Genomic DNA, 27397 nt, shown 5'->3' with positions numbered 1-27397 from the left:
CTTAAAAGATGGAATGAGCAGAGCATATGGTAATTAATCAGTCTCATGATCTTTAATTTACCAGAAAGTTTCAAATCCAGTCCAGATTAGTGAACATTCATAACATCGTTCGAAGTTCTCGAGGTTCCATCGAAATCTATGTACCGAAAGTAGCAAGGATGAACAAAAGATGGTTCATATGGTGATGAAGACGCCGAAGCACGGCAGCAGGGAACATCTTTACATGGGTGCGTATGTATTGGATATATGTAAACTCGGTACTAGAATCGGTTCGGAGCAAATGATTTAGTACGAGGGAAGGCGAGGAGCTCGTGGCCGAACTGGGGTCTTTGATGGGCTTACCCTGATCATATAGAACAAGAGAGGTCGTTTAAAACACAATGGATGTAGATACTTCTAGGGAGAGAAACTATGGCGAAAAAGAGAAACCCGAAAAAGAAATATGCATATCTTTTCGACAACCGATGAGAGAATCAGGAATCTGACCTTATAGGCAATGTTCCCAGAACCACACCACTACAGTTGAGAGCAGCAATCGCGCTTTCCGCCTGCATGTGAACACGAGAAGTAACTAAGTCTATTGTTGCATCCAAACTTTACACTCGGATTAAAACTCGGACAGCATCTCCGATAAGTCAATGTAGGTTAATAGCCAAAGAGAGAGAACTATCAAGAAATAATTCCCCAGCATTGTAATAAACACACATCATTTTGCTGATCAACGGTATCTTTTAGCATATTATGCAAGTTGCAGTATTCGGCATAAAACTACTCCGTTGTTCCGAAGAAAACACTGTCATCTAATGCAATACCGACTACACTGCAATGCAAATATTTCATGGATGAAGATGAAAAACAAAAACAGTTACCATTACAAACTCGACAAAGGCAATGCGAGTTGAATGCTGATAATCCCCCAGCAACCTCAGGCGATAAACCTATGCCGGACAAGATGTCCCTTTAAATGCATCCCCAAAATGTATAGAAGAAACAGAACTCGAGAGTCGATAGAATAACAAACCTCCCCACAGACTGTTTCGAAGAAGAGTTTAACATCAGCTTGAGTAACCTGCATCGTGTAGGATCGTTAAGGTTATCTGCAATTGGGATCATTATTCATAATCGAGAATACAAGAAGCAAAAAACTTCTCACCTTCTTGTCAATGTTTGTACAGTAGATAGTTCTTGCACACATCTGCCGTTCATCTTCGTTCTGAAATTGAAATAAGAAATGTTTAAATGGCTGAATAGATAAAGATTCCAAGCTATCAACAAGTTCCAGTACGACAAATCGGTGACAACAAGCCTCACCCTTGGCAAAAAGGTCGGGTTAACAGGTGCAATAGCTGTTTTAGATGGCATAACCTTAACTGGATAGAACCCGAGCATAGTCCCCGACAGACTCAGTGCAGCTTGCGCACCTTCTGCACCACCAAAACCGAACCATCAAGCATTAAAGAACATAAACATCACATTTACAGTTACATTGACAACCACCTAAATAGATAATGCATCAAATAACCACAGTTGAACATCACCTTCATCGGTGAACTCAATAAAGGCAAACCGAAGTACAGAATTAGGATCGCCACATATGCGACAGTCAACCACCTTGGCAAGAAAAGCAATTCATTCAGACACTGTTTCGACGAAAACAATAAAGACGAGCGATGAGAAAAATATCACCTGCCCGCAACTCACAAACAAACCGGCAAGTTGTTCTTCAGTGACCTGCATTCCCAACAAGCAAGACACTACATGAATTTAAATACCAAGAGAAGATAAAACAGAAGCAGCCAAATCGATTTTCGGCTTCCCTACAAATCTGAAAACGCTGAACATATAATACATATATACCTGGTGATCAATATCAGACACATAAACAGTCCTACGGATAACCTCTTCTCTCTGTGCCATATTCGTCCTGCTGTTCGATTTTCGTCTCCCTTGACCGAAAATTTTCTTCTGAGAAGAAAGACAAGATAAATGAACATGATCCATGAGACCAGATGATGTTCTGTTCCCCAAATGTAATGATGAATACATAAACAATGACCTACACTCAATCAATTTGATCAATAAAACCCATCAAACAAATCAATTTCATTTCGATTTCTTCCATCAACATGACTTATAATCTTCATTGGTAAGTGAAGCAAAGAAGAAAAAAACTGGGTTTTTTTGTGGCATACCCGTTTACCAGCACCACTGCCATTAGCATTACCATTCCTCGAGATGTTATTGTTGTTTTGCAAAACAACCTTGTTGGTGTAAAGCCCTCCATTGTTAACAAGTGAGTGAGGCACAAACTCTTCGGCCATGGGATTAAGCTTAGAGAACAGTTCTTGTAACTCTCTCATGTCTCTCTTGAAGCTATCGTCGAGCTCATCGTGACCGGCGCCGCAACTTCCCCTCTGTAAATCGCCGCCGTTGGGTCCACCGATCTTGTTGTACAGCCCTTGATCGTCCTCGTGGAAGCTCGGGTCGGATATTGACTGAACATGGTTTTGCTTTGACTGGTCCTGCTCGTTTGAAGCACCCGGGTCTTGGTTCGGAACATTCTCAACTACCGCCATAGCCAGATGATCAGATAATTCCTGGAAAAAAACAAAACAAAAAAAGGCACACCCTTTTATCAACTGATCAAAAAAAATCCCAGAAATTTACAAACCCAATCATTAAAAAATGAGGGAGACAGATCGATTTTTGAAATGTTGGGTAAGTAAAAATGATGGAACCCCTTTGAAAACTAAGCTAGAGCTACAATGATCGCCATTGATGACTTAGAAAAAACAAGCACACCTCGAGACAACTACGAATTACACGAAATTGAAGTGGAAAACAAAGTATGATACTCAATAAAAGAAGGAGATTTCCATTTCCGTAATTCTTTTTCTACTCTGTTTCACAGTGAGGAATTTATGAGGAAAAATGAAAACAACAGATGATAAAGACTTCCATAATCGCTGAGCTTAATTTTTTAATAAAATATTTTTTTTGGTTGTTTGTTTAAAGTGAAGTATTATTAATAAACAAATAAATTTTCGAGTAAAGTACACAAATGGTCCCCTAACTATAGGATACTACTTTATTGAATCTCTTAACTATTAAAAGTTACAAGATACTCACTTGACTATAGGGAGCTACTTTATTGGGTCCCTCGACTATTAACAGTTACAAAATAATCACTTTACTATTCATTATGTTCCAAACTTATCTTTTTCGTTAAAAAAATTAACGCTCATCTGAGTTGGATGTTAGTATATTGATTGAGATATGATAATCGTTTGAGATTATAAGATCAGATTTTATCATGTATCACTCAACAAGTTAACATACATCTCAAATTGTAATCAATTTTTTAACAAAAAAAAATGAGCTTGATAGTCGAGTGATCATTTTATAAGTTTTAATAATTGAGGGACTTGATAAAATAATATTCTATAGTCAAGGGACTATTTAATTTACCCTATATTTTCCTCTCATTTTGGGTAAAGTACAATATAGATCACTAATCTCTTCTCTAACTTTCTTTTCAGTCATTTAGCATTCAAAAATCATAAAATTATCAAAATGTTATAAAATAATTTTAGTATAGCATCGTCATGTTGTCGACAATTTTAACACGTTTGATCCAAATTGTCTATGTAATTGATATTTAAAATTTATTCACATCTAAATTGATGGAAAGATCTACATATAATTATCTAATTGGTCTGATTTGAAATTTATCAATGTTTAAACTGATAGATAAACTCACACTCGATGACCTAATTGGTACACTACTATATGTTATGGGTTCAATTATGATGTTTTGAAGTTTGAGAATCAATTTAAAATTTACGTTATAATTTAATTAAGAACATCTACTCATTAACCTTAAATATTAATGTAATTTTTATATTTAAATTGAATCTTTTAATAATTTATAATATTTAAAATTGCAAAAAAAATCATAAAATTTATTTTTATTTAAACATAATTTAATTATCTATGATGTACTTTACCCAATAATAAATTGTGTTAATTTACAATTCCGGTGTAGAGCCTGTCTACGGGAGTTGTTGGAATTAGGTATTTAGAGTGGGCATAATTCCAAAAATAACCCCAATAGTTATCAAAATGATCATTTTTATCCTTATTCTTTTTTATAGCATTTTTGCCCTTGATGTTTTATTTTGAGATAAAAAAAACTCTCTATAGATGAAAATCATTAGTTAACATACAATTAACGCTGGAAAATAAGAGTATTTTTAACCTAAAATGAAATATCTAAGGTTAAAATGACCAAAAAATGATAAGTATCAAAGTGATTAGTCTGTTAAATGTTAGGAATATTTTGCTAAAAAACAAAACATTGGAGATCAAAATAATTTAAAAATATAATAAATGACAAAAATGATCATTTTAATAAATATTGGGAACTAATATTGGTATTATGCCTTTAGACTGTATCATTCTCGCATTTCTACGTAAGACGCGCTTCAGCTAGGTATAGGGTTTTCTTCAACCTGTTCTAGCAGCCGCCTAATAGAGAGCAGAGAAAGGAGAGCGTGGAATAGCAGAAATGAAGACCATACTTTCCTCAGAGACGATGGACATCCCCGACGGGGTTAGCATTAAGGTTAAGGCGAAGATGATCGAGGTTGAAGGTCCAAGGGGTAATCTCACCCGCAACTTCAAGCACCTCAACCTCGACTTCCATCTCATCGAGGACGAAGAGACCGGAAAGCGAAAGCTCAGGATCGAGGCTTGGTTCGGCTCCAGGAAGACGAGCGCTGCCATTCGCACGGCCCTCAGCCATGTCGAGAATCTCATCACTGGCGTCACTAAGGGATACCGTTACAAGATGAGGTTCGTCTACGCTCACTTTCCGATCAACGCCTCCATCACTAATGGCAACAAGTCCATCGAGATCCGTAACTTCCTTGGCGAGAAGAAGGTCTCACTCTCACATTCTTTCCTTTTTTTTAACATATTTATTTCTGCTTATATTTATGTTGAATTAGAATCTGATTGTTACGGTAATTTTATTAGAATCTGATTCTTAATTTTGATTCCAAATAATTTAATGTTGAATGTTAGTCTGGTCTAGCGTACAAATGTGCTGAAATTATAAATTCATGCTAATTCCAGTTGAAACAATTGATTTTATTATGATAAAATAATTTCTAATCGAAAATGCCTTATAATATACGATTTTAATCAAATTTTTTTGGATTTGTTAAAATGACTAACAAAATCGCAACGCGAACTCTAATTTTTCAACTCAGTTTCCAAATTCGCAACACGAATATCCAGATTTACAACGCGATTGTAAGATTCACAATGAGATTGTAAGATTCGCAACGCGATTTTGAAAAATGTGTTGCGAGAGTTTTAAAAACATGTTGTTGCGATAGTTTGAAAAACATGTTGTTGCGATAGTGAAAAAGTGTTGCGATAGTGAAAAATCTAAAATAAGTTTACATTTTAACTATTCCAAATTCACGTAGAGTTTGAAACAATAAAGAATGTGTTGAGATAGTGTAAAAGATTCCCAAGCCATTTGTAAGATCTTAGTTTGAAACAATAAAAAATATGTTGCGATAGTGTAAAAGATTCCCAAGTGTTTGCAATGCTCAATCCCACATAGTATTAGAAACACTATTGGGAATGAATATTTAAGGCTTGGATTTCCCAATTCCTTGTTGAATGGAAGAGAACAAGGGGGACTCTCACGCATCGCCGCCGTCCCGTCTCGTCGTGGTCGTGATAATACGTGTCTTCGACACGTCCGCGCGGATACTATCTTTTTAGAGAAAATTCTTAAGAAACAAATGCAATACCACGAGTCGTTGCGATTTTGTATTATCGTATTGCGATAGTCAGAATCGCGTTGCGATTTTGTATTATCGCATTACGATAGTCAGAATCGCGTTGCGATAGTCAAAATCGCGTTGCGAATCTGGAAACTGGATCGCGTTGCGATTTAGATATCGCATTGCGATTTTGTTGGTCATTTTGACAAATCGAAAAAAATTTGGTCAAAATCGTATATTATAAGACATTTTCGGTCACTGAGGTTATTTTCTCTTTTATTATTCCTATTGATCTAACAGAACCTCCATTTGCAATCCTTTTTTTTGTTCACAACTATTGCATTTGCCAAGAACCATCTTTTATGAATCCATTGTGTGAGCAAGATTGGTTGGATTAGCCCAGATTCTATATGTTATATATTTACTCACGTGGCTTTCTTGTTTGCCTTTATGTTGTATGCAAATTTTATTAATTCCTTATGCCCTGCTTCTGTTGCTTGTCATATGTTACTTGATTCTGACTTCATTGACTGATGCTTGAAATATCAGCTGCTGGTTTTGCTTTTATACCAAGTTGGCCCTTGGAGGGTTCAAGGAGCCAAATGTTAACTGCTTTTAGTGTTGAATTGTCATGCTATTTATGTTTTAAGAGTCGCGTGTTTATCTTTTTCGATTTATATGATGTCGTATTAATATGGCTGCTCTTCTGTTGGTAAACAGGTTCGCAAGGTGGATATGTTGGAAGGTGTCTCCATTGTGAGATCCGAGAAGGTTAAGGATGAGATCGTTTTGGACGGTAATGACATCGAACTTGTTTCCCGATCTGCAGCCTTGATAAACCAGGTACTTGTTCAACTATTTTATTCGAACATCAAGTGCTCATCTTCTGCAAAATGCTGGCTTTATAATCATATCGTTTGTCCTTTATTTTGAACAGAAATGCCATGTGAAGAACAAGGATATTAGGAAGTTCCTTGATGGTATCTATGTCAGTGAGAAGGGCAGGATCGCCGAGGAGGAATGATTGTTGTCTCATCGAGTTATAGTAATAGCGCTGCTTTATTTTTAAGTGGTAGTAATATCTTGGGACTTAGCTTTTTTGTTCTCTCTTTCCTTTTTTACATGAATTGCGGCTGGTGTAGAGTACAAGGATGTTGTCCTTATTTGTTGTTTGGAGAATTTTGGATCTGTTTTCAAAGAAACCTTCCTTTTAGTTTTGTTTATGGGCATCAGATAATATCATATTTATAATCGGGAACAATGTCAAATTTCGTTGATGTGGATATCGTACGAAGGGGTGACGGACGAGTACAATTTTGTGAATTTTATATTTTACTCTCTCTAATTGAGATAATATATGTATAAGTTTAGTGGGTAGTAGGCGGGTGTAGATGTAAAGAGATATCCACACAGGTGATGGGGTTGAGACATTATCTGTCCTGCAATTGCCTTCCCACTATCTATCGTATAAAGTTTAGGCTATTATGGATTTAGATATAATTTTTGAAATTATTTTGTAAATATTAAGATTTTATAATTAATGACTTGTAATTTAATCAAATGTTAGGGTATGAATGATTTTAGAATTGAATACCGTCATTTTTTCTATTTCAGATTGACGGATAAAGACGGGTACATATTTGAGAATGTACTCGTATGGATGGGTGTGGACTCAAAAGTTTTACTTGTGGGCGGTGGGTAGATGTATATTCGATACTTTTTGCAGAAGAAGAAAATACTATGTCTGATGGTTCAGGTTAAGTTTATACCACATTACTTTATATTTACTACAAAATTTATAATTATTTGTTCAGTTCGACCAGCCTCACAAAAGGAAATTGTTGGAAGCTTCAGAATAAAAAAGTCTTCTCGCAAAATTTTTTTCTTTAATCAAATTAATTGAAATTCAATAAAAAATTTATCTAATTTAAATGCTTGGGGTTTCAAATAAGGTTTAATTTGTTATTTATTAATTTGAATTTATTTATTACATTTACAATAAAGTATATTAAAAATTAAATTCTTACCTCAATTAGAGATGTAATAATTTCATCCGAATAGATTAAGTATGAACCACTTAGGTTCTCGATTCGTAAGTGAAGTTTTGAATATGTTAAATACAAGGGAGCGATATTTGACGAGAAAAAGGAGTATTGAATATGTAAAAAAAACGTACGGCATAGAGACGACCTACCAAAGCTGTCTATGGTTCCCGTTCTGGTATCACTGGTCGAGAACCGTCATCGACGCACTGACGGGTGGCTTCTTCCGGTGCCGGTGACGGCGGAAGACAACTACAACGGCAGGTGGGACAAGAGGAGTTCGAAGCCAACCACTGCTGAATACATTGCACATGGAAACCGTGTTTACATTTCGAGAGCACTTGAATCCCATCGCCCTCCACGAATTCCGACGAGCAAATTGCGCATTCGGGTTCACCCTCCGCTCCGGCGAGCTTCATCCCGGCCGAATAGACCACCGTTGGAGCCGCCACCATGCGTTCTATACCCGCCTCCGGGACAGGCTTTCTCTCCTCGAGCTCTCGCTGGGTTAATGGAAGGCCGAAACGCCGCGAACGGCGTCCTCCTCCTCCGCCGTGACCACCGCGTAAGAAACAACGGATGACGGCGTTGAGAACCACGGAGCAGATTAGAGCACAGAAGAGAATGATTAAGACCATGGCTACGTTATCTTGAAAATCATTTGCGTTCGTGTAGGGGTGCCACCTGCATATGTGTGGACTACACGTGGAATTCGAAGTGGAAGACATAACCGGCGACTCGCCGGAAGAAACCGGTGGAGCCGGCGAAGTAGAAGGCCGCATTTGATCTTTTAGGCTGGAGATTTAGTGTTTTTTGGGGAGAATAATTTTGGCGCGTGTGAAGGAATGGAGATGTTTATTTATAGGGAGGGATATTTAAGAAGGCATAGAAGAAATCCTTACGTGCATCAAGGGCTAACAATTTCTTGTCATATCTTAATTTATTGATGTTTAACTTTCCTTCTTGTACTTACTCTTTTTTGTTCTGTTTCTTACATAAAAGTGTTTAAATTATTAGATTCATGACATCATAAAATGAAAAAAATAAAGATAAAAGAATTATTTTATTTACAAAGTTATACTATCAAATTTATGTTAATCGATTAATAAATTAAATATTAAAATAATTAAGTTCAATAAATAAATAAAAATACAATAAAAATCATAATATATAAATATATAAACCAAAGTAGGGTAGTCAATTATCTCTCTACTATTCAATAATTGGTGTTTTAGGTAAATACGAACTAATGATTTTATGTTAGGAGATTAATTTGATTTATTTTTTTATTTTAAGAGTGAATTTGATTTTTATTTTATTTTAGGGGTAAACTTAAACTTATAAAAATATCTCAAGGGACAACAATATATTTTTAATAAAAAATATATAAAGAAAATCTAAAATATATAGTAATTTTAAATTTTTAGAGAAGACTGTCCTACCCACCTGGTTCATTTTACTCGCTGATTTCGAAAAATATAATATATGATCATTTTCGTTTTTATTTACTTGAGATATGATCACCACAAATTAATTACATTAACAGTTAACATATTAGGTGACGTGGCAATTAAATATTTTTGATATAATCATACATTTAATCTCTGTCATTTATATATTTTCTCAATTTGGTCACTATTAGTCCATATTATTTACATATTCTCTCAATTTAGTCACACATTCTTAGCGTTGGTGACAGTTAAATTTATTCTAATTTAATAAAAGTAGAATTAAATTGAGAGAATATATAAATAACAATGACCAAATGTATGATTATACCAACATATTTAATTATCACGTCACCTTATCTGTTAACTGTTAACGACAGTTAACTCGTGGTGACATATCTTAATTAAATAAAAAAAAGTAAATATATATTATGTTTTTTTGAAATTGGTGAGGAAAAGTTAACAAAATATAAAAATAAGTAATCAATCATGTAGTTAATCCAAAAATATAATACATGACCATGGCTGTGAATCAATCATATGTACTAAATTGTAATTCAATTTTATTAAAATTTTCAATTCCGAACATGATCAAGGCTGTGAATTATTTAGATGTTGTACAACATATGATGAATGTTATGAATGGGGTCCATTGTGCACCAATCTCTCTCTTAATCATATGAGCCCTTAATTAACCAAAAGGGTCGCTTTTGCAATTTCCCCACAGCTTTGCTTCTCTGACAGCCTTTGACGAGTGGGTCACAATCTAACAGCTGAATGTGAGTGACCACTCCCAACACTTGCAAGACGCAATCAAGATTAAATATTTAAAAAGTTATGTAAATTTAAGTATCTATAAATTTTGTTCAGCTCCTTTTCTTTTTTCTTTTTATTACAGTTTGTGCTATTTTTTATAGAGCAAATTAATTTATTATTATCTGATTTTTTTAATTGATGGTAGTATCGGTTTTGATATTTGTTACCGATAGTCAGTTGTCTTGTATCGGTTTGATATTTGTTACCGATAGTCAGTTGTCTTTTTTCTTTGTTTCTTTTTTAATTTTTTTAATAAGAATAATTATGTCTTTGTGATATATTTTTTTCTGTCTTTGTGGTATATTTTCTCTACCTTTTGGTGGTTTTCGGTCGTTTGACCGTTGTTTTTGTTTATTTTTTTTTCTCAAGGTTGAATTTGACATCGCCATAACTGTTCAAGATGACACTTATTTGTTATTATGTCAATTTTTCCAGTTTTGAACCATCAGATTGATTTGTATATGTGTTTTGCATTTTTTGATAGTTTTTTCGGGTCGCTTGACTCTGATTTGCGATTTGTCGGTGGTCTTTCAGTAGCTTCATCTCTTTTTAGGTTCGTTTGCCGATGCAATCAGATTTGTTCATATTTTTATATTGTTTTAGTTTTTTTTGTTAGGTTTTTTAATCTTTCCTTCTTTGATCCTTGTATGATCTAAATAACTAATTTGTGTCAATGGTTATAGGAAAATGTCCTAATTATATTTTAGTTTGCAGTCATGCTTGTAAATTTTTATTGTAATTCTGGATAGTTTTTATTTTCAATAAAACTAGCTACTTTTTATATATAAAAAAAATATCTATATTTTAATATCAGATAAATTAGATTTCTTTAAATTTAAAGTTTAAATACTTAATTAGCCTTTATAATTTTAGAATTCAACAATTTGATCCTTCTCTTGTGTGAAAATTGAATGTATAGGTGGTGGTAGTAGTGGTGGTGGTGGTGGTGGTGGTGGTGGTGGTGTGGGGGGGGGGGGGAATTGTGAAGCAACTTGTTAATGACTAGGGTTTTCACTTTTGTCTTTGACCAAATGAGGACAAATAAAGCTACGCTAAAAGTTGTTAGGATAAGTTTGCATTGCGATCATCTTTTCCACAACACTATACCCCCATGAAAGCCCTATCACCTTCGATCCAAATTTTTTTTATTGAAGTTAATTTTAACGTATAAATTTTAAAGTTTAATTTAATTTTGTGGGTCTAATTATTATATAAATTTGGTTTCTTGATTTGATTTTGGATTATTTTTAAACCTATTTATCGTGGAGGATTCAGAAATATTTTATAGGGTAAATACATATGTATTAATAACAACAACAAAATCGTATGAAGTGGGCACAATTAAAATTTCAGGATGGACCCCTTAAATAAAAATAAAAAACTAACATAAAAAATTCGGTCGATTTCGAATAATTTGAATGTTTATAAGACACAAATAATTTTATAAGATCTATCTCTCGTTCAATTGTCTCGTTAATTGACGTTGTCATGCAACACTCTTTTTTCTTTATCCAAGTTCAGGGATGTTTTTTAATGAAAAAATGGATTAAAAAATCACATTTATCAACTTGAATTAAGAAATCAAGTTCATATACAATTTTTTCATACCCAAAAATTTCAATAAGTGATTAAAAATGCAAAATTTGAAAGTTGGTTGTTAAAGTATAAAATTAGTAAAGTTTAGGGATTTAAAGTGTAATTTTAAAAAAGTTATATACTTTTGTCCTATAAATGGATAGTTACCTTAAAAGAAGGACTTTTATTTCTGTTTGACTTTCGATCCAAAATTTGTAAAAAATGCTATTAATCTATAAAGTTCGATAAAATAATCAGATATCTGAATCGAATAAAAAATTTACAAAAATTTGAAGCATGATAGTATGAGGTTAGAAATGTTGTTTTAGTATTTTTAATATGAAGAATTTGGAGTGGATCAATCAGATTAAAAGAAATTATCTTGTTTTAGTGAAATAGTGGAAATTAGTGACTAAATTTTATTTTTGAAAAATTGAAAGGGAAAAGAGGAAAATTGAGAGATAAATCTTTTATATTTATTTAAAATTATTAAATGAGAGATAAAGGGATGGCATGAGTATAAATAAGATGATTCATTAATGCTAATCTTGACATTTGGGCCAAAATGAAATTTTAATTAATTTAAAAGGCCCAAATTAGAGATGTTTGCAAGGAAAACTCACAAAAACTCTCTTCGTCTTCTTCTCCAGCTGCTCGACGTCCTCCGTAGCTAAGGTAAGCAAAGCTTTGTTTTCAATTTTTGAGCCATTTTAATCAGAGTTAGGACTAAAGTGTGAAATAAGAAATTGTTCCCCATTAAATTCTATTTCTTTTGGTATAAGTTTTTCATGATTTCATGCATAAAGAGTGAAATTGGTTTTTATGGTGGTTGAAGGAGAGGTGATAAATCAATGAAATAAGATTGGATCTGGATTAGAGTAGTGTTGTGGAATCAATTACAAGCTTAAAAGTGAATAAAAAACCACTAAGGGACCAAGATGTAAGTATACGGTCATGTATGGGTTGTATGAGAAATGTTAATTTTTGGTTGTTTTTGATATAGGAGGGCATTTCATAATTTGGAGGGCTTCTACGGAAGCTGCTCTCAACCTAGTGTTGGGGGCAGCCTACTATCTTACCTCCCCTTACCCCATTACATATGGGAACAAGGGACAACCATTTGGTATAGGAATGATTAGAAATGATGGAAAAGAGTTGTAAGCGACTAAACCAAGCTTAAATCAAAGTTGGAGACTATTAAGGAAAGTATCCAAAACTTTCGGCCATGGAGAAAAAATTAGGAAAAATTTGTATAAAAATTTCTCTTGGGTTTAAATTAGATAGAAGGATGATTTCATAAGGTTTGAATTAAGTTTTGGATCAATGTTAAGCTTAGAGGATCTTTTTGCAAGTTTTGAGAAATTGGAGGATTGTAAAGTAAATGTTGAAAAATTAAGGTACTATGGTGGAAATTATAGTTGGGATGATGAAATGTTGAATTGAGTTGATTTGGAAGTTGAATAATTCCTATGGATTAAATTGCAAGTTTTTTGGAAAGTTAGCGATGAAATTGGAAAAAGTGCAAGATTAATGTACTAATTTGGAAATATAGGGAAATTAGTTGAGTATGATGGTTGTTTGGGATTAAAGTGAATAGTAAGGACCAATTTGACAAGTTTTGAAATATGGGGGTTTAATTTGAAGAAATGCAAAATTGCAGGTTAAATGTTAAATTTTGAAAAGTTAAGTGATTTAAGGTTGAGAATTATTATTTTCAAGGACTAGGAAGGTTACAAGAGGACGAAGCAGATAATTGTAGGCTCACCGGGGTACACTGACCCTCATTATTTGAGGACCGTTATTGCTTCCGAGAAGAACGATGTTTATAGTTTGGGTGTTGTTATTTTGGAGCTTGTGACCAGAATGGAAGCCTTTTGTCCCGAAAGGGGACAATTGTTGACGACGATGGTGGCGCCAAAGTTGAGGGAGATCGCTGATGTTGGCGGTGAGGTGGTCGGGATGGTGGATCAGAGGCTGGATGGTGATTTTGACTTGGAAGAGGCTAAAGTCACGCTTATAATTGGTGGACTTTGTTTTCAACAGTCGCCTACTACCAGGCCTTCTGCTGCAGAAATCATGCAGACGATGAAGGATAAGATCAATTCCGTTGATTCACGGTTGTTGCTGTCGCTGCCAGCCAAAGATTGCCGTCGTTGATTGATTCGACGGTGAAGATCGCGTTGAATTCAATTTATTGCCCCTTAGATTATTAGCTGGGAATTCAGCACGCGTAAATCGAAACATCAAATCTTTAGAACAAACGGTTTGTACTGTAAATTCAACAGATGAACTGGATTTTGGATGTTTGTAGTATAGTTTCCAGAAATGATATGAAATAGAAGACGAACATCATGAATACTCGAATTTGGATAACTCGACAGTTCGAGCTCTAACTGAATCTGTGATTTTTTTTTTCTAATCAAACTCGAGTATCTTACTGGCACAAATATCTCGTTTACACTATCTGCTGCTGCTAACGGTAATGGCATGCTTCATTCAACCTCATGAAACATGAAGGAAATCGTTCATACTTATCAGATGTTTCGGTAAAACTAAAGCTAGAGCAAACCTGTTAATCCAAAGAAACAAAGTAGAAAACATTCATCGGAAAAAGATACAAACTTTCCAAATACCGGAAATTTCCCTTTCGATGTGAACCGGCACGATAATAAAACTTCATCCACGGCGCCCTTGCTTCTCTCTTAATGTTGGGTCCCTGAAAGAAAAGATCGAAACCAAAAGGTTAGATAGGAACCAATGGTCTCAAGGACAATAATTATAATTATCCTGCATCGAAGATTAGAGTCAAACCTTTGAATACGGTCAAGAATAAGAAGCCTTGGTCCAGGGGGTATTTTCACATCCCTAAGAGCACTGAAACACATCATATGGCAATTTAAATGCCATTACAATATATATGTATATATGTGTGTGTATATAAGCACTGAATAAATCATTCATTAAAAGTTAAAATAAAGATGAAAATAATCCAGCGGCTTGCCTATCAGTGAGCAAAGGCAATGTGCTATCCGTTAACAAGCCGTTTTTGAAATTCTTCTCGTAGTTCTGCAGGCCGAGACTGTTTAACATGGATTTAGTTCTGGAATAATTAACATCCTCAACAGGTGGTTGAGAAAACTTTTGCCCCAACTGAATAATCACAAACAAAATAGCTGTTAGACTTTGTTATTCACATTCAGGTACAAGATTTGGCTACAGGAAAATGAAGGAAAATGCAGAACACGGATATATTGAAATTTTCTAGTTTTTTCCATGTATTTGGAGAGTCCTTGAAGGGTCATATTAGCCATTCGGATGTCCAGTATGCACCCGGCAGGGGAACTTTAAGAAAAATGAGGAGTCGGATTAAAAAAAACTGTTGGATATGACCTACAGGCCAGCAAGGGAACGTTCCGAAGCAGTAGCCATTGAGAAAATTCAACTTACTTGAAAAGCTCAACGTTGTAGACACTCTCAACAACAAATGATTCCAAAATTTTAGCATACATTTTCACATCTTTTAGGTTTATGTATTATCTTTCTTGTTCACGGCTTGTAGAGAAAGATAAAAATGTGGGTCTATGAGAGGCTAAAGAGACAACAAATCACCTGGAAAAGCCCGCCTTGCACAAGTGCAAAAAATAGACCAGAAGTGACCGCATTTGCAGCCTGATTCGGGCCGCCCATGCCACTGACCAAAGAAAACATGGCCCCAGAACCAAAAGCTGCTGCCATGCTGCAAGATACAATAGTTAACAACCGTGTAAACCTAAAGTAAAGGTCCAGCAGTGCAAAACAAGACGGTATAGTCTACATTTATTTATTCAAACACCAAACTTGGATCGTCCATACAATATTCAGAAGACCGAACAGAAACTTTGAATAATGCTCTCCGTTGATAATATTACAGTTCTAACTTATGATGGATAGTTCATATCGTCCAGTCAAAATGTTTGCATGCTTATTTCTATTCAAGAAATAATAATAATGATGGGAGCATGATAGCGTAGCTTGACACGGGCTATCTTCCGAGATAAACTAGAATGGAAGCCAAATGTTCCTTAAAGGCAACAACCTTTAGAATTTCCAGGGAAATTCAAGAGAAAATTGCCTCCAAATTATAAACCGTCAACGAACTAGGGGGATAAGTGAGACTTCATCCTTCCTCAAATACTCAAGAATCTAACCATGCTATTTTCAGACCAAAGCAACGACAAACACTCCTTTCTGACTGCTTTCAGAGAAAGGCCAGCACAGGTATACAGTACGCTATAACATTTCCATGGTCTGGAACAACCTTTTCGACCATAAAAATTTGGAAACCTAAAGCATGATTCTACCTTAAAGAGTGAAAAACAGTTCTAATAGTGTGTATGTTTTCAGAAACAAGTCCATTTATAGCATTATTTGTTCGCATCTTTACGTGTTAATGATGTATATTGCACATATGCTATTATCATGTATTCTGATTCTGACTAGTGGCAACATCCTCTAGCCATAAACCAACATAAACCATGATTAAAAAATGGTTCACCTAGATTGGACATCCTCCTTTCCCCTCAATCTTTTCATAACACAAGATATGCCGGCATTGACACCCGTCATTACCGCAAAGTTGCGAGCTTGCACCAAGGGACCTCCTGATAGAGCCTGTAACCAATGTAAAAACATCTATCAAATATCCGCAAAATCCATTTATCGAACACTCATCCAGGTACTGCTTATGAAACCCTTCAGTGATTTTAAGTTGAAAATCAGTTCTTTCTAAACAACAAGGAATTCAATCTTAGTCCACACCATTTAAGAACCCAATCCAAACCTAAAATAACGCAATCAACAATAAACCCATGGATTCAAAGAGCAGCAAAGAGAGCATAGAACAACATAAAACCAACAGCCGTGACTTTGGGTCTATGATTACCGAAGTTGAAGCTTATAGTGAAAGCAGGTAAAAAAACGAAGAGACCTGGGCTTGCTTGAACGAAGCCATGGCTTGAGGATTCATGGAAGCTTGAGGAGTCGGAAGAGAGGAGGACACATCGTTGGTGAGGGTACCCATTAAAGCGCCTATAGCAGCACCCTGAGCAGCGCCGGTGGTGGTTACAGCGGCCGCCTCGACCGGCAAGGACTGCTTGGCTAGCCAAGCCCTGAACCCGTTCTCCACTTCCTTGAACTTGGATTGCAATTGTTCCAGAGGGTTTTGCTGTTGCTGGGGCATCAAACTAGGCACCGCGGTTCCTTGATTTTCTTCTGTGCGCCCCATTTTCGTTAAGCTTTTTCTTCAGTATATGGTTTGATTTAGAGTCTGCAAACTGGAATTTGTGCTGCCGGTGGTGGAGCCACCCTGATATTGCCGCCGAAAATGGATTTGGATATATTAAAGTAGCATCTTATTATCCCGAAGTTTGATTTGAACATGTCTCAGTGAATCGGGTCGGGTCAATTTGTGATTATATTTCGGGTAAACTACACTATAATTCACTCAATTATGTATTAGTTAACAAACTGGTATTTTTTTTCTAAAAGTTACAAACAAGTCACTTTTTTTAAAGGGGTCGTTTGTATACTTTAAAATAAGAGAAACATACAAAAATCGAACACACTGGAAGGCCTCATTAAAAAAAAATCTCCTTATAACCTATTTGGAGGATACAAACAAGTCACTTTGCTGTTAAAATCTAAACGAACTTCCAATGTGACATGGTATAATAATATTTTTAGTCCAAAAACTTGTATATTCTATCAATTTTGTCCCACTTCAAAATAATTTAGTAAATTTAATCTTTTGTATTCAAAATTTTCGTTAATTTAATTTAAATTGTCAAGATTTGATTTTTTCGGTTTACTTTGATCAAAATTAATTTGTATTGCCCTAAATGGAGAGAACTCAGATGATCAAAAAGATTAATTAGGGATTGCAACACACTAAGGAAAGAAGGATGGAAAACAAAAGATAATCGGTGTACCGGCCGTCTTGCCTACATGGCTCTCGGAAAAGAAGAAGATGAGCACCAGTAAAATTAGGATTTAAATGCTGACTTTTTTTGTCATTTGTATAAAAAAATTGGTATTTTTAATTTAAAATCCTCAATCATAGAATTGGGAAAGAAAGTAAAACTTTCGAAAGCTAATTTTACTGAAATGTCATGCACGAAATCAAAAATAAAAATTCATATATATATATATATATATACATTAAGAACTCGAGTATAAATAGCACTTGTATTTTATAAAAATAAATATATAATATATTTAAAAATATTAAATAAATAATATTAATCTTAACTGTAATTTAATATATATGTCTTCTGAAAGCAAAATTTGGTACCAAAGAGAAAGATTCCACACTCAAAGACCCTTTCAATTAGCAGGTGAGACTTTCATTTCTTGATCTTTATTACACACTCTCTGTAGAGATTTTGCCAAATTCAAAAGTTATAATATCACGAATTTTGGATTAGTGATTGGAATGTAAAAATTTAAAAGTTTAGGATTAAAGTGTGAAGTTGTAAAATTTTAGGGTTTAAAAATGTACATTTTTAAAAGTTGTATCTTGGGTCTGTAAATATGTAGTTCAGCACAAGATAATTATTTGAGTAGGTTTCACATTTTTAATCTACTTGTATAAAAGTTTATTAAAGGATGAAGATCAGCATAATACTCGGATAACTGGATCAAATCATAAACCTATAAAAATTTGAAAAAAGGTAGTTTTGGGTTAGAAAAATTATATGAATATTTTTAGTTAGTATAATTTAAGTTGGATTGGTGGAATTTGGTGAGAATTGCACTATAAAGTGGAATAGTGTAATTTGATGACTAAATTGAAATTTTAAAAAATTAGAGGGTTGAAAAAAAATTGAGAGATGAAATTTTTATGGTAATTAATAATATTAAAATAGAGATGAAGAAGTGGGATAAAAGTAAAAATGGTGATTCATTAATGACAATATAGTCTTTTTGGTCTAAAATGAATAAAAGAAATTCATTTTATTAACTTTAAAAGTTAATAATTGGGAGATTTTTTTAATAGAATTTTCGTGAACTCCTCTCCTCTTCCTCAGCTACTGTCGAGCCTCCATATCCAGATTCCTGTGGGATTACCAGCGACTCTGCAGGAATCTTCTTCTTCGGACTGTGAACATGTGTCTATGGAGGAGTATCTCTATTGTCCACAGGATTTAGCCTTGAAATGCTGTTTAGTCTCACTTTGAATTATCATTTTAGTCATTTCTTCTTATTTTATTGTTTGGTTGGTATTCGAGAAACAGGTGAATACCAAATAGGGACATCGAAATTTCATTTGATTCAAGATATCAATGACTCGAAACATTTTAAATAAAAGAATAAAGAGTTGTTTGTTTATTTCAGAATGATTAAACTCTGAATAATTAAGCGCTGAATAATTCAAATACTGAATGATTTAAAGGTTCTGTATAAATTAGCTTTGAATGTAACATGCTATTTGATAATGGCTCTAAATCTAAATCATTCAGAGTGTACTTTGATGCTGAATCATTCAGCATTATTTTGTTGAATCAGTCAGCACTGAATCATTTAGAGGTAAAAAACAAACACGTTGAATACTGAATCGTTTAGCATTCAACTTTGAATAGTTCCATTCAGAGCAAGACAAACAGTCTCTAAATGGTCATTTGATGATAATATATTGTTTTATTAAGTTTATCGATTGTTAAAAATTATAAAATGACATTTTAATTATAGAATATTATTTTATTAGGTCTCGACTATTAAAAATTACAAATATTCATCATTTTTCGATAAAATTTTGACAAAAAAAAAACCTCTTAAGGCTGAACCTTCCGAATCTTCACAAGCCTTTGAGATCGCCATTCCGCCACATGGCAATGTGTCGTCCAACACTCGCACGGAGCAGCCGAATCGCAAACATAACAGTAACACTGCATCAATTCGAAACAAAATTCATTACAATTTTCCTCTAATCAGAAATTCAAATGATCACAGCCATAATCGAAGCTAATCCGCCATTTAAGCAAAAGATTATCTCTTTGCATACCAGATCACAGTCTGTCATGAGGCGTAGTATCGAATGGAAATTGCAGACAAAGATGCCTTGAATGTGGATAATCTCTGCAGGCCACCTAAAACAGCATCAAGAACAGAATTAAAATAACAAAAACTAAAGATAGTTGCTTTTTGGTACATAAGAAGTTAAGAAGGAGTCAATTTTCCAGGAAGATAACATTGCCCAGAGAACTGAACTAAACTAAACTAATTTTGAAGTTTTTGTTCAATTCATTGTCTTTACAATGAATTGAATGATCATTGAATAATCCTTCAGTGTCGATTTTCAGGGAAAATAAAAATACCCAGAGAACTAAATCAAACTAACATTGAAGTTTTTGTTCAATTCATCGTCTTTACAATGAATTGAATAATCATTCAGTGTCAGTTTTCCGGGAAAATAACAATACCCTGAGAGCTAAATTAAACTAACATTGAAGTTTTTGTTCAATTCATTGTCTTTACATTAAATTGAATGATCATTGAATAATCCTTCAGTGTCAATTTCCCGGGAAAACAACAATACCCAGAGAGCTAAATTAAACTAATTTTGAAGCCTTCTGTCCAATTCCAAGCAAGCTTTACCTTTTTAATTCCTTTAAAAGTGTAAATTTCCTCAGCAAATACATTAGCAAAAAACTGAGTTTAAATAACAAAAACCTCACCACGTTCGGCGACCACGGAGTGTTCTTCATCAACATCGCCGTCGTTGGCGGCGTAGAGCTTGGCAACGTCAACGGGATTAACAGGGTTAAAAACAAGAATAAAGCAATCTCCAGTCTCCTCAACGCGCTGCATATCGACGATCTTTTTCAAGCAAAAAATAGATCTCAAAGGACTCTCTTCCACCGGATCGTCCTTGTTCTCCCCCTTATCTGTATGCGTCGGTTTCTTTAAGGGCGTATTTTTCACGCCGATGAAAGCACGGCCACTACCTCCGCCGCCTTTGGTGTTTCCCTTCTGCTTGATTTTCTTCGCTTCGGCATCAAATCCTTGTGCTGTTCCAGTATCGATTAAAACCCTTTGTGAAACAATTTTGAGTCTCTTTCTTCCTTGAGCATGTAATTTGAAAGATAAACGTTAGCTTCGGCTTCCCCCCAAAACTTAAAACAGCCTCAGGAACAAGGGAGGCCGCCATTGATTTGGGTTTGAGCTTCGATTTTCATGTGAATCTACACGGAAAAAATCTGATTAAAATCCATTGGGCTTTTGAAATTGTACAGATCGAAATTAAATGGTCTAATTCTATCTCCGATCCCTTTACTTTGCAATAAAAGTCTAATTCATCCATCTGCTGAAATTATAAATTGAAGTAAAAATAAAATTGATATAAAGGTAATTTACCCTTTTATCTATTTAAAGCACGAATGTATTTTGTCTATATTATAGTACTTTATAATTTTTCACTGTGGAGAATCAATTATTAGTTGCATCAAAACAAACTAATGTATCAACGTCCCGTGCCATTAACGTTTGGATCTCCTTAACTTTACATAAAGATGTTTTTTTTTTATAAAAAGGTTGGCACTTTACATAATTTTGTCTCTTAATTTAGGTTTAATTCAATATAATTTTAATATTATTAATAAAAAAAGACGATCAATCATAGGTGATTTATTCCTTTTAATTTAAACATAGAGTCTCAGTCCATATTTAGACAACGAGCGATCAATGTCAATATTCTCATTTTACGTATGAGGGAAATGAAGATGAAGTGAAATGATTTCATATCTTTCTAGTATTGGTTGAGAGGCTTTATAATGATCCTTAATGTCAGTATCATACGTAAGGTCATGATGATTACTTAGATTATAAATACAATTATTCATTTATAGCGGATTTCACTTTAACAAATCACGTGGATTTGTCATAAATTATGTTAAAAATAGCGGTTTTCCTATTTTTAAAGATGTCGATTATCAAATAGTTTTTCTAATGTTTTATGTATAAAGAACAAAGGAGATTTGGAGTAGATATAACAAATATAATTATAATTCATGTGGTTAACACATACGAAAAGTTTCAATGACCACCAAGTATGTGCATGGAGTCGAAATTAAAAAATAATTGGATTTTTCTCGCACGATCTTTTTTTAATTAATTTTAGTAAGTATAAGGTAGTATATGTTTTAAGATAATTATCAACTATTTAATATTTAATCCTCAAATCTCTAGTATTTCTCGTGCTCAAACATAAAATCTCAAAAAATAACAATAATTCTTTTATCATCGAGATGAATTGATCCGTGTTCTTTTAAGCTCGGTGAATGAGAAAGAGCAGAAAGGCAAAACAATCCTCATCTTTCCACGAGAAAAAGGCAATAAGCAATGAATCATCTTTCTTATCCTCCGCCAACCATGTGAAAAAGCAAAATCATGGCCACAATAATTATGAATCATCCAAAGATGAATATCATCGAAAACAAGCCTTTTAATCATCATGTTATTAATATTACGATTCTAGCATCTCTTTAAAGACAAGGGCATTAGACAAAACAAATCAACCATTTCTTATATGAGTGAAGAAAAACATCAACAAGCCGATATAAAGTTTAGGGTACCATGTTAATGTCACACATCAGTGGAGCACCGAGTGGCTGTACTAGAACCGATGAACGGACTCGCCGGTGCGGTATTAGGTCTGAACACCATAACCGATACACAGTTGACGTTAAACCGATATCGGCCGGAAACCCAAGTCCCGACTTTCCACCGGATTTTCCCAATGGCTCTCAAACTAAAAACCATCCTCCCAGCGCTCTGATCACGTGCGACGTCGTAACCGAAAGACGGAGCCACCGGGAGAGCATTCCCCTGCAGAAAAGCCGTCAACAAGTTGCTCTCTTGGTGGCCTTGGTAAAACGGAGGAATAGGGGTATACACGGTTATCTGCTGGCCTTTGTACGAAGCATAAGCCTGCAACTCGTCGTAGTAAACGCCGACTCTCTGGTTGGGGTTTTTGGAGAGGAAGGTGAGCTGGATGGACGAGTTGAGGAGCGAAGGGCGAGTGAGGCCGAGTTGGTAGATGTCTAGCTGAGTGAGGGAGAAGCGTGGTTTGGAAGGGTGGAGAGTGAGCCAGACAAGGAAGATGAAGGCTAAAACGATGATGAAAAACGAAGAGATGGAGAATAATAGTTTCTTGTGGGACTTGTGGATGGTTAAAGTTTGCTTTTCGGCGCAGTGTTTGGGGGATTTAGAGAAAATTTGAGACATTTGCGAGAGGGAAGAGAGACGAGGAAGATGGTTTTCTTGCAGGGGTTGAGAAACATGGTGGCCGATGGTCTTAATAAAAGGGCTTAATACGATTTTATCCTAAACTATACCTCAAATTGATTTTAGGTTTGATTGTCTAAAAAAACTTCGTTAAAAATATGTGTATAATGTTTTTTCCATTAACTATTAGGTAAGGGTGTTCCTAATTCGGTCAAAACCGAATTAACCGACTAAATCAAATTTTTGTCGGTTAATCGGTCAGTTAAATTTGAGTTCGGTTGATTAATGATTAGAGGTTTTTTCTAACTTCGATTTCGGTTAATTCGATTCAAAATTGACTAATTAACCAAAATTGTTAAATATTTAATATATTATATATATTATTTAGTTTTAGGGGTGTTTAAACTTCGGTTTTAACCGAATTAACTAACCAAATTAATCAAATAAATAAAAAATATTTAATATTTAATATATAATGTATATTGTTTATATATTATTTATAAATTACTGTTAATTCGATTAATCCAATTAACTGATCAATTAACCGAACTTAGTTTGATTCAATTAATTTTTTTGAAAAAAAATCGATTCAGTTAACGATTAAAGGGAAAAAATCAATTAATGAAATTTGGGTAATCCGGTGTGTTCGGTTAACGGAATTAACCATTTGAACACCCCTACTTTTAGTTGCCTATCATTAAATGACATAAGTAATATTCAGATTTTTTAGGTACCTATTTTTATTAAAAAAAATTATTGAGGCATCAAAAATCAATTTGAGATATAATTTAAGCACTTAAAAGTGTATTAAGCCTAATAAAAAGAGTACATAAAGAAAAAAGAATTAACTGCACCGTGTCTTCAAAGTAGTAGGACCTTCATTTTAAATTGGTTACTCAAACTTTTAAACATTTTAATTTCATCATCAAACTATGACCTCTTGCTAAGTTAGTCTCCAAACTTTTTGAATATTCTAGTTTCATCCCAAACCATGTGTATATACTAATCACATCCATTGTTAGTAAAAACGTTAGGCCAAGTTATATTATTGTATGTTTGGGGAATTAAATATTTGGATGAATTTGGGATGAAATCGGAATGTTCAAAAGATTGGGGACCAATTTAGAAAGAAGTCATTGTTTGGGGATGAAATTAAAATATTTAAAAGTTTGAGGACTAATTTAGAAGGAAAATCATAGTTTAAGGATAAAATTTGGATATTAAAAAGTTTAAAGATCAATTTAAAATGAGGGTCATACTCTGAGAATATACGATATAATTAACTCGGAAAAAGAAAACACCAATTAAATATTTTTGTCTAATTTTAAGATTAATCCCTCTATTTCATAAAAATCCCAAATCGTGGGTCCCAAATTAGGATATAGGGCCCCACCATATGAAATCATGAATATGCAATTTCGAACAACCATGCAACAGGCTTGAATTACAAGTTTGATACTTTATTTACAATAAAGATATGTTTTAGTATATACAAACAATGATCATTGAGAGTAGAAGGATATCTTTTCTTTATATTCTAAAGCTTTCCGACCCAGAATATGCAATATCCGAATTTTTTTATTAGGATTTCCGTTGAAGTCTCGGATTTGAACATTAAGAATATTATAAGTGTAAACGTTTAATGGCATTTAATGTTGAGAATTATCTTTAAATAAATATTTTTTTTATTCTTTATTAATAGAAAATATATTAATATAATTCAAAATTACAGTCTGGGACCCCTTAATTAGAATCTTTCTAAAATAATATTACAGTCTGGGTGGGTTTGCTTGGACGTTTGAAATTAGAGAAAAAGAAAAGGTTTTTCTTTTTCTTTAAAAAGACTCAACTTTTTTCAGGTCTTGTTGAGCCCTTAATTCAATCAAATAGAAAGCTGCCTGACCCCATAACTATTGATTTGATTTCAAGTCCTTTCCACGAGAGGGTTGAGTCTGTTTTAATTTTAATAAAATAGTGACTTGATTATAATGATTTTTTAATCGAGTGAGTAAATTATAACTTTTAGAAGAAGAAAAAAGAGCGACTCATTTGTAACCAAACTAATAATTGAGTGATTTGGAAGTGTTTTTTTGCCCAAAAATAATATGTTACACTAAAGATCCGAGTAAAGTCGATTTCATGTTCTGATCTTAGTATAATACAAAGTTGTAACTTAGCCATCAGATGAATTGCCAGAACGAAGACCGGCTTGCGTGACTGATTGGCCTGCGGTTGACGAACGAACTGGCCTTTAATCCTCGGACGCTGCTCTGCAAGTTTCTTTCAGCTCTCGTATCGGACCTGTAAAAAGAATTGCCGGAAACATTAGCTGTTTCTAAGATGCTACTACCTTCATGTCATGCAACATAAGATGGCAACTTATGATAATTCTGTACCTTCTTTTCAAAGCATCTGTCTTTCCGCTTCAACCAGAACTTGTTTAGAGCAGCCTCTCATTTGGAGGAAACGATGTGAATTTCCAACCGGATTGGGAAACCGTCATCATTCTTGCTCTCCGTAGAAGCTTGGACAACAGCAATCTGCTCCAGATTGCCATTACTTGCGGGATTGCTTCTGTATGCAATATTATCAAGTTGATTTAAGGAGCCATTACAGAAACTGCCGGTTGCACTTGCACTCTGGTCAGCGATAGGGGAAATGCGTCCTCTATCCTCGGCTGTACCCAACCTTTGGTCCGGCTTGTGCGAAGGTTGGTTGGTTGACTGGTTCGTTTCGAAACTGGGATGAAGAAATGGATTCACACGACAGGCAGGTTCTTGTTGGTTGGCTGAGCTTGGACTTGGAACAAGGGATGAACTTGTCTATGCACAGAGTATTGTAGGAATTAATGAAGTATAGCCGTTACACATGTTAAACTTGCACCCCTTCTTCACTGGTACTGGGACAGGATACACGATCCGTTGCGTGCATGATTCTGCAACTTCCGTTTGCTTCAACTGATCAGTAGTTCCCGTAGTTGAACGGTTCATGTTTCTTTGAGAAGTTGGTGCAGGACCAGGAGTATCGGTGTTATATACGGTATTGGACAAAATCTTCTCAGAATTAGTTCCAGATTCTTTCTTCTGGTCACTCGCACACATCAACGTCGAATTCAGGGGCTGTGACGGCCAGCTAGAGTACCTGCATTAAAGATCATAGATATGGTTGGCAACTAAAAAAACGAGATTATTTGATATAACACACGCAAGAGTGAAATTCGATTCCATCTACTAGTTTGAAAGAGTTCAAAAGCCTTTGAGCTAAATTCTTGAGACGGAAATGGCAAACGGAAACCAACCTTGTAAAGGCTGATGAATTAGGATGCCAGAGGATAGGCTTTTCTTGAGTAAGATGATTCTCAAAAGCGTCACGATGACATCTTCTCAGGGAAAGATCCAAGTCTGCAGAAGAATCGAACCTGCTTCCGCTGTTTATCGAAGAAGAATTGCAATTTCGATCAAGTGTTCCCATGAAATCAAAAGCTTCTCTTGGTGAATCACCCAGGGCAACACTGGCCTCGTGGTCCAAGATATTAGTATCCCCACTTTGACTTTCCGGTCCAACAACTGCTCACAAATTTGGTCAAGTTTAGACAAGGTTAGATGCTCTCCAAACCGAACTGAGAAGACTGATAAAATTCGAGATTTAGCGTCTTAACCCCACTTTTCTTCTCATGCATGAGGAGTTCCTGATTGGAATTCGCCTGAGCTTCTTACCGTGAAAATTCCGGCATATTTTCCATGTGAGCACCCTCAGCTTCCATCTCTGGCTTTGTACAAGACCACTGCAAGTAACATCAAACATGCTATTTGTAAGAAACTTCATGTGGCCAACATAAACCGAACGACAAAACCTTTTGAACATGGGTGACCTCATCAATACATATACGAACTTACAAGGCTCCGTCACACATTACCGGAACTACTTCCTGATTTTAAAAAGGCACAATAACCATATAAAGTTGAAAGATGAAGAATACTGACCTGCGCTTCATTTCCTTTCTCAGTTTGTTCCTTGATTCGTTTGACACCAGCCAAGCAACCGCTGGAATGGTTACTCGCAGCATTGTTTTCAGATATAGCTTCAACCTTTTTTTGTCCGACACTCTCGGTTGCAGCTTCCTCCAGCTGAAATCGAAACAACAAACACAAAATAGGATTAGAAAAGTGCACATTAAAACTTCAGCGGAACCGCGGAGGGGAAAATGAAGGGTAAGAAGTAAGCACTCACAGAACCAACTTGTCAGGCGGAAAACTTCGTAATCGTAGACTAAATGCGTCCGCAGAGAAACGTATCCTTGTCATCATCGTTTATGTCTTTGCTTTGCCTTTCCTTTTTTGTTATATTATTTATTATTATTATTACCTTAAAAGCCCTAACTTACTTAGGGGTTGTTTGTTTATTTCAGAATGATTAAGTGCTGAATGATTTAGAGGCTCTAGATGAATTAGCTCTG

General features: G+C 34.8%; 6 protein-coding genes, 1 long non-coding RNA gene and 1 pseudogene across 12 annotated transcripts in view; 2 read left to right on the top strand and 6 right to left on the bottom strand.

Annotated features, from left to right (window-relative positions):
* Positions 1-35: 35 nt before the first annotated feature.
* Positions 36-2911, bottom strand: LOC120200134 (polyadenylate-binding protein-interacting protein 11-like). 5 transcript variants are annotated; one of them, XM_039201042.1, is made up of 13 exons: positions 2803-2857; positions 2417-2579; positions 2242-2356; positions 2193-2208; positions 1858-1965; positions 1687-1731; positions 1539-1611; positions 1312-1424; positions 1154-1213; positions 1022-1069; positions 870-938; positions 487-548; positions 36-343 (listed from the first exon to the last, which is right to left on the bottom strand). In XM_039201042.1, the coding sequence occupies exons 2-13, from the start codon at positions 2574-2576 to the stop codon at positions 286-288; spliced, it is 927 nt and encodes a 308-aa protein (XP_039056973.1). In that variant the 5' UTR covers positions 2577-2579; positions 2803-2857; the 3' UTR covers positions 36-285. The 5 variants fall into 5 exon arrangements, with proteins under 5 accessions (XP_039056973.1, XP_039056972.1, XP_039056971.1 ...); XM_039201041.1 differs by having other exon boundaries at positions 2193-2356; XM_039201040.1 differs by having other exon boundaries at positions 2193-2597; positions 2803-2911.
* Positions 1847-17037, bottom strand: LOC120200139 (chloroplastic import inner membrane translocase subunit HP30-2-like). Of its 2 annotated transcripts, XM_039201046.1 has the most exons (7): positions 16649-17037; positions 16217-16332; positions 15292-15418; positions 14684-14832; positions 14494-14556; positions 14316-14398; positions 1847-1857 (listed from the first exon to the last, which is right to left on the bottom strand). In XM_039201046.1, exons 1-6 carry the CDS (start codon positions 16943-16945, stop codon positions 14359-14361), a joined length of 792 nt encoding a protein of 263 aa, XP_039056977.1. In that variant the 5' UTR covers positions 16946-17037; the 3' UTR covers positions 1847-1857; positions 14316-14358. The 2 variants fall into 2 exon arrangements, with proteins under 2 accessions (XP_039056977.1, XP_039056976.1); XM_039201045.1 differs by lacking the exon at positions 1847-1857 and having other exon boundaries at positions 14153-14398.
* On the top strand, positions 4485-6876 carry LOC120200145 (60S ribosomal protein L9-like). Its single transcript, XM_039201053.1, has 3 exons — positions 4485-4942; positions 6522-6644; positions 6739-6876. Exons 1-3 carry the CDS (start codon positions 4568-4570, stop codon positions 6823-6825), a joined length of 585 nt encoding a protein of 194 aa, XP_039056984.1. The 5' UTR covers positions 4485-4567; the 3' UTR covers positions 6826-6876.
* Positions 7925-8652, bottom strand: LOC120200144 (RING-H2 finger protein ATL79-like). Its single transcript, XM_039201052.1, has one exon. It carries the CDS (start codon positions 8623-8625, stop codon positions 8005-8007), a length of 621 nt encoding a protein of 206 aa, XP_039056983.1. The 5' UTR covers positions 8626-8652; the 3' UTR covers positions 7925-8004.
* Positions 17038-19471: 2434 nt separating the features above from the next.
* Positions 19472-20875, bottom strand: LOC120200049. Its single transcript, XR_005523513.1, has 3 exons — positions 20394-20875; positions 19721-19805; positions 19472-19604 (listed from the first exon to the last, which is right to left on the bottom strand). It is a non-coding gene; the product is annotated as an uncharacterized LOC120200049 (long non-coding RNA).
* Positions 20876-21287: 412 nt separating this feature from the next.
* LOC120200119 (E3 ubiquitin-protein ligase SINAT5-like) overlaps positions 21288-27397 on the top strand; it is a 33169-nt gene continuing 27059 nt past the window's right edge. The window contains exons 1-2 of the mRNA XM_039201032.1: positions 21288-21315; positions 27285-27304. The gene's annotated coding sequence lies outside the window, so the exon portion shown is untranslated. The remainder of the gene's footprint in view (positions 21316-27284; positions 27305-27397) is intronic.
* LOC120200120 (NDR1/HIN1-like protein 26) lies at positions 22014-22993 on the bottom strand. The gene has a single exon (XM_039201033.1). The coding sequence runs from the start codon at positions 22939-22941 to the stop codon at positions 22300-22302; it is 642 nt and encodes a 213-aa protein (XP_039056964.1). The 5' UTR covers positions 22942-22993; the 3' UTR covers positions 22014-22299.
* On the bottom strand, positions 24987-27248 carry LOC120200053 (annotated as a pseudogene).

This window comes from Hibiscus syriacus, unplaced genomic scaffold, assembly GCF_006381635.1.
Source record: "Hibiscus syriacus cultivar Baekdansim isolate YM2019G1 unplaced genomic scaffold, ASM638163v2 tig00005929_pilon, whole genome shotgun sequence".
In the NCBI taxonomy this organism is placed as follows: Eukaryota; Viridiplantae; Streptophyta; class Magnoliopsida; order Malvales; family Malvaceae; genus Hibiscus; species Hibiscus syriacus.
The sequence above is the reverse complement of the archived record's forward strand: the minus strand, read 5'-3'. Positions and strand labels throughout refer to the sequence as shown.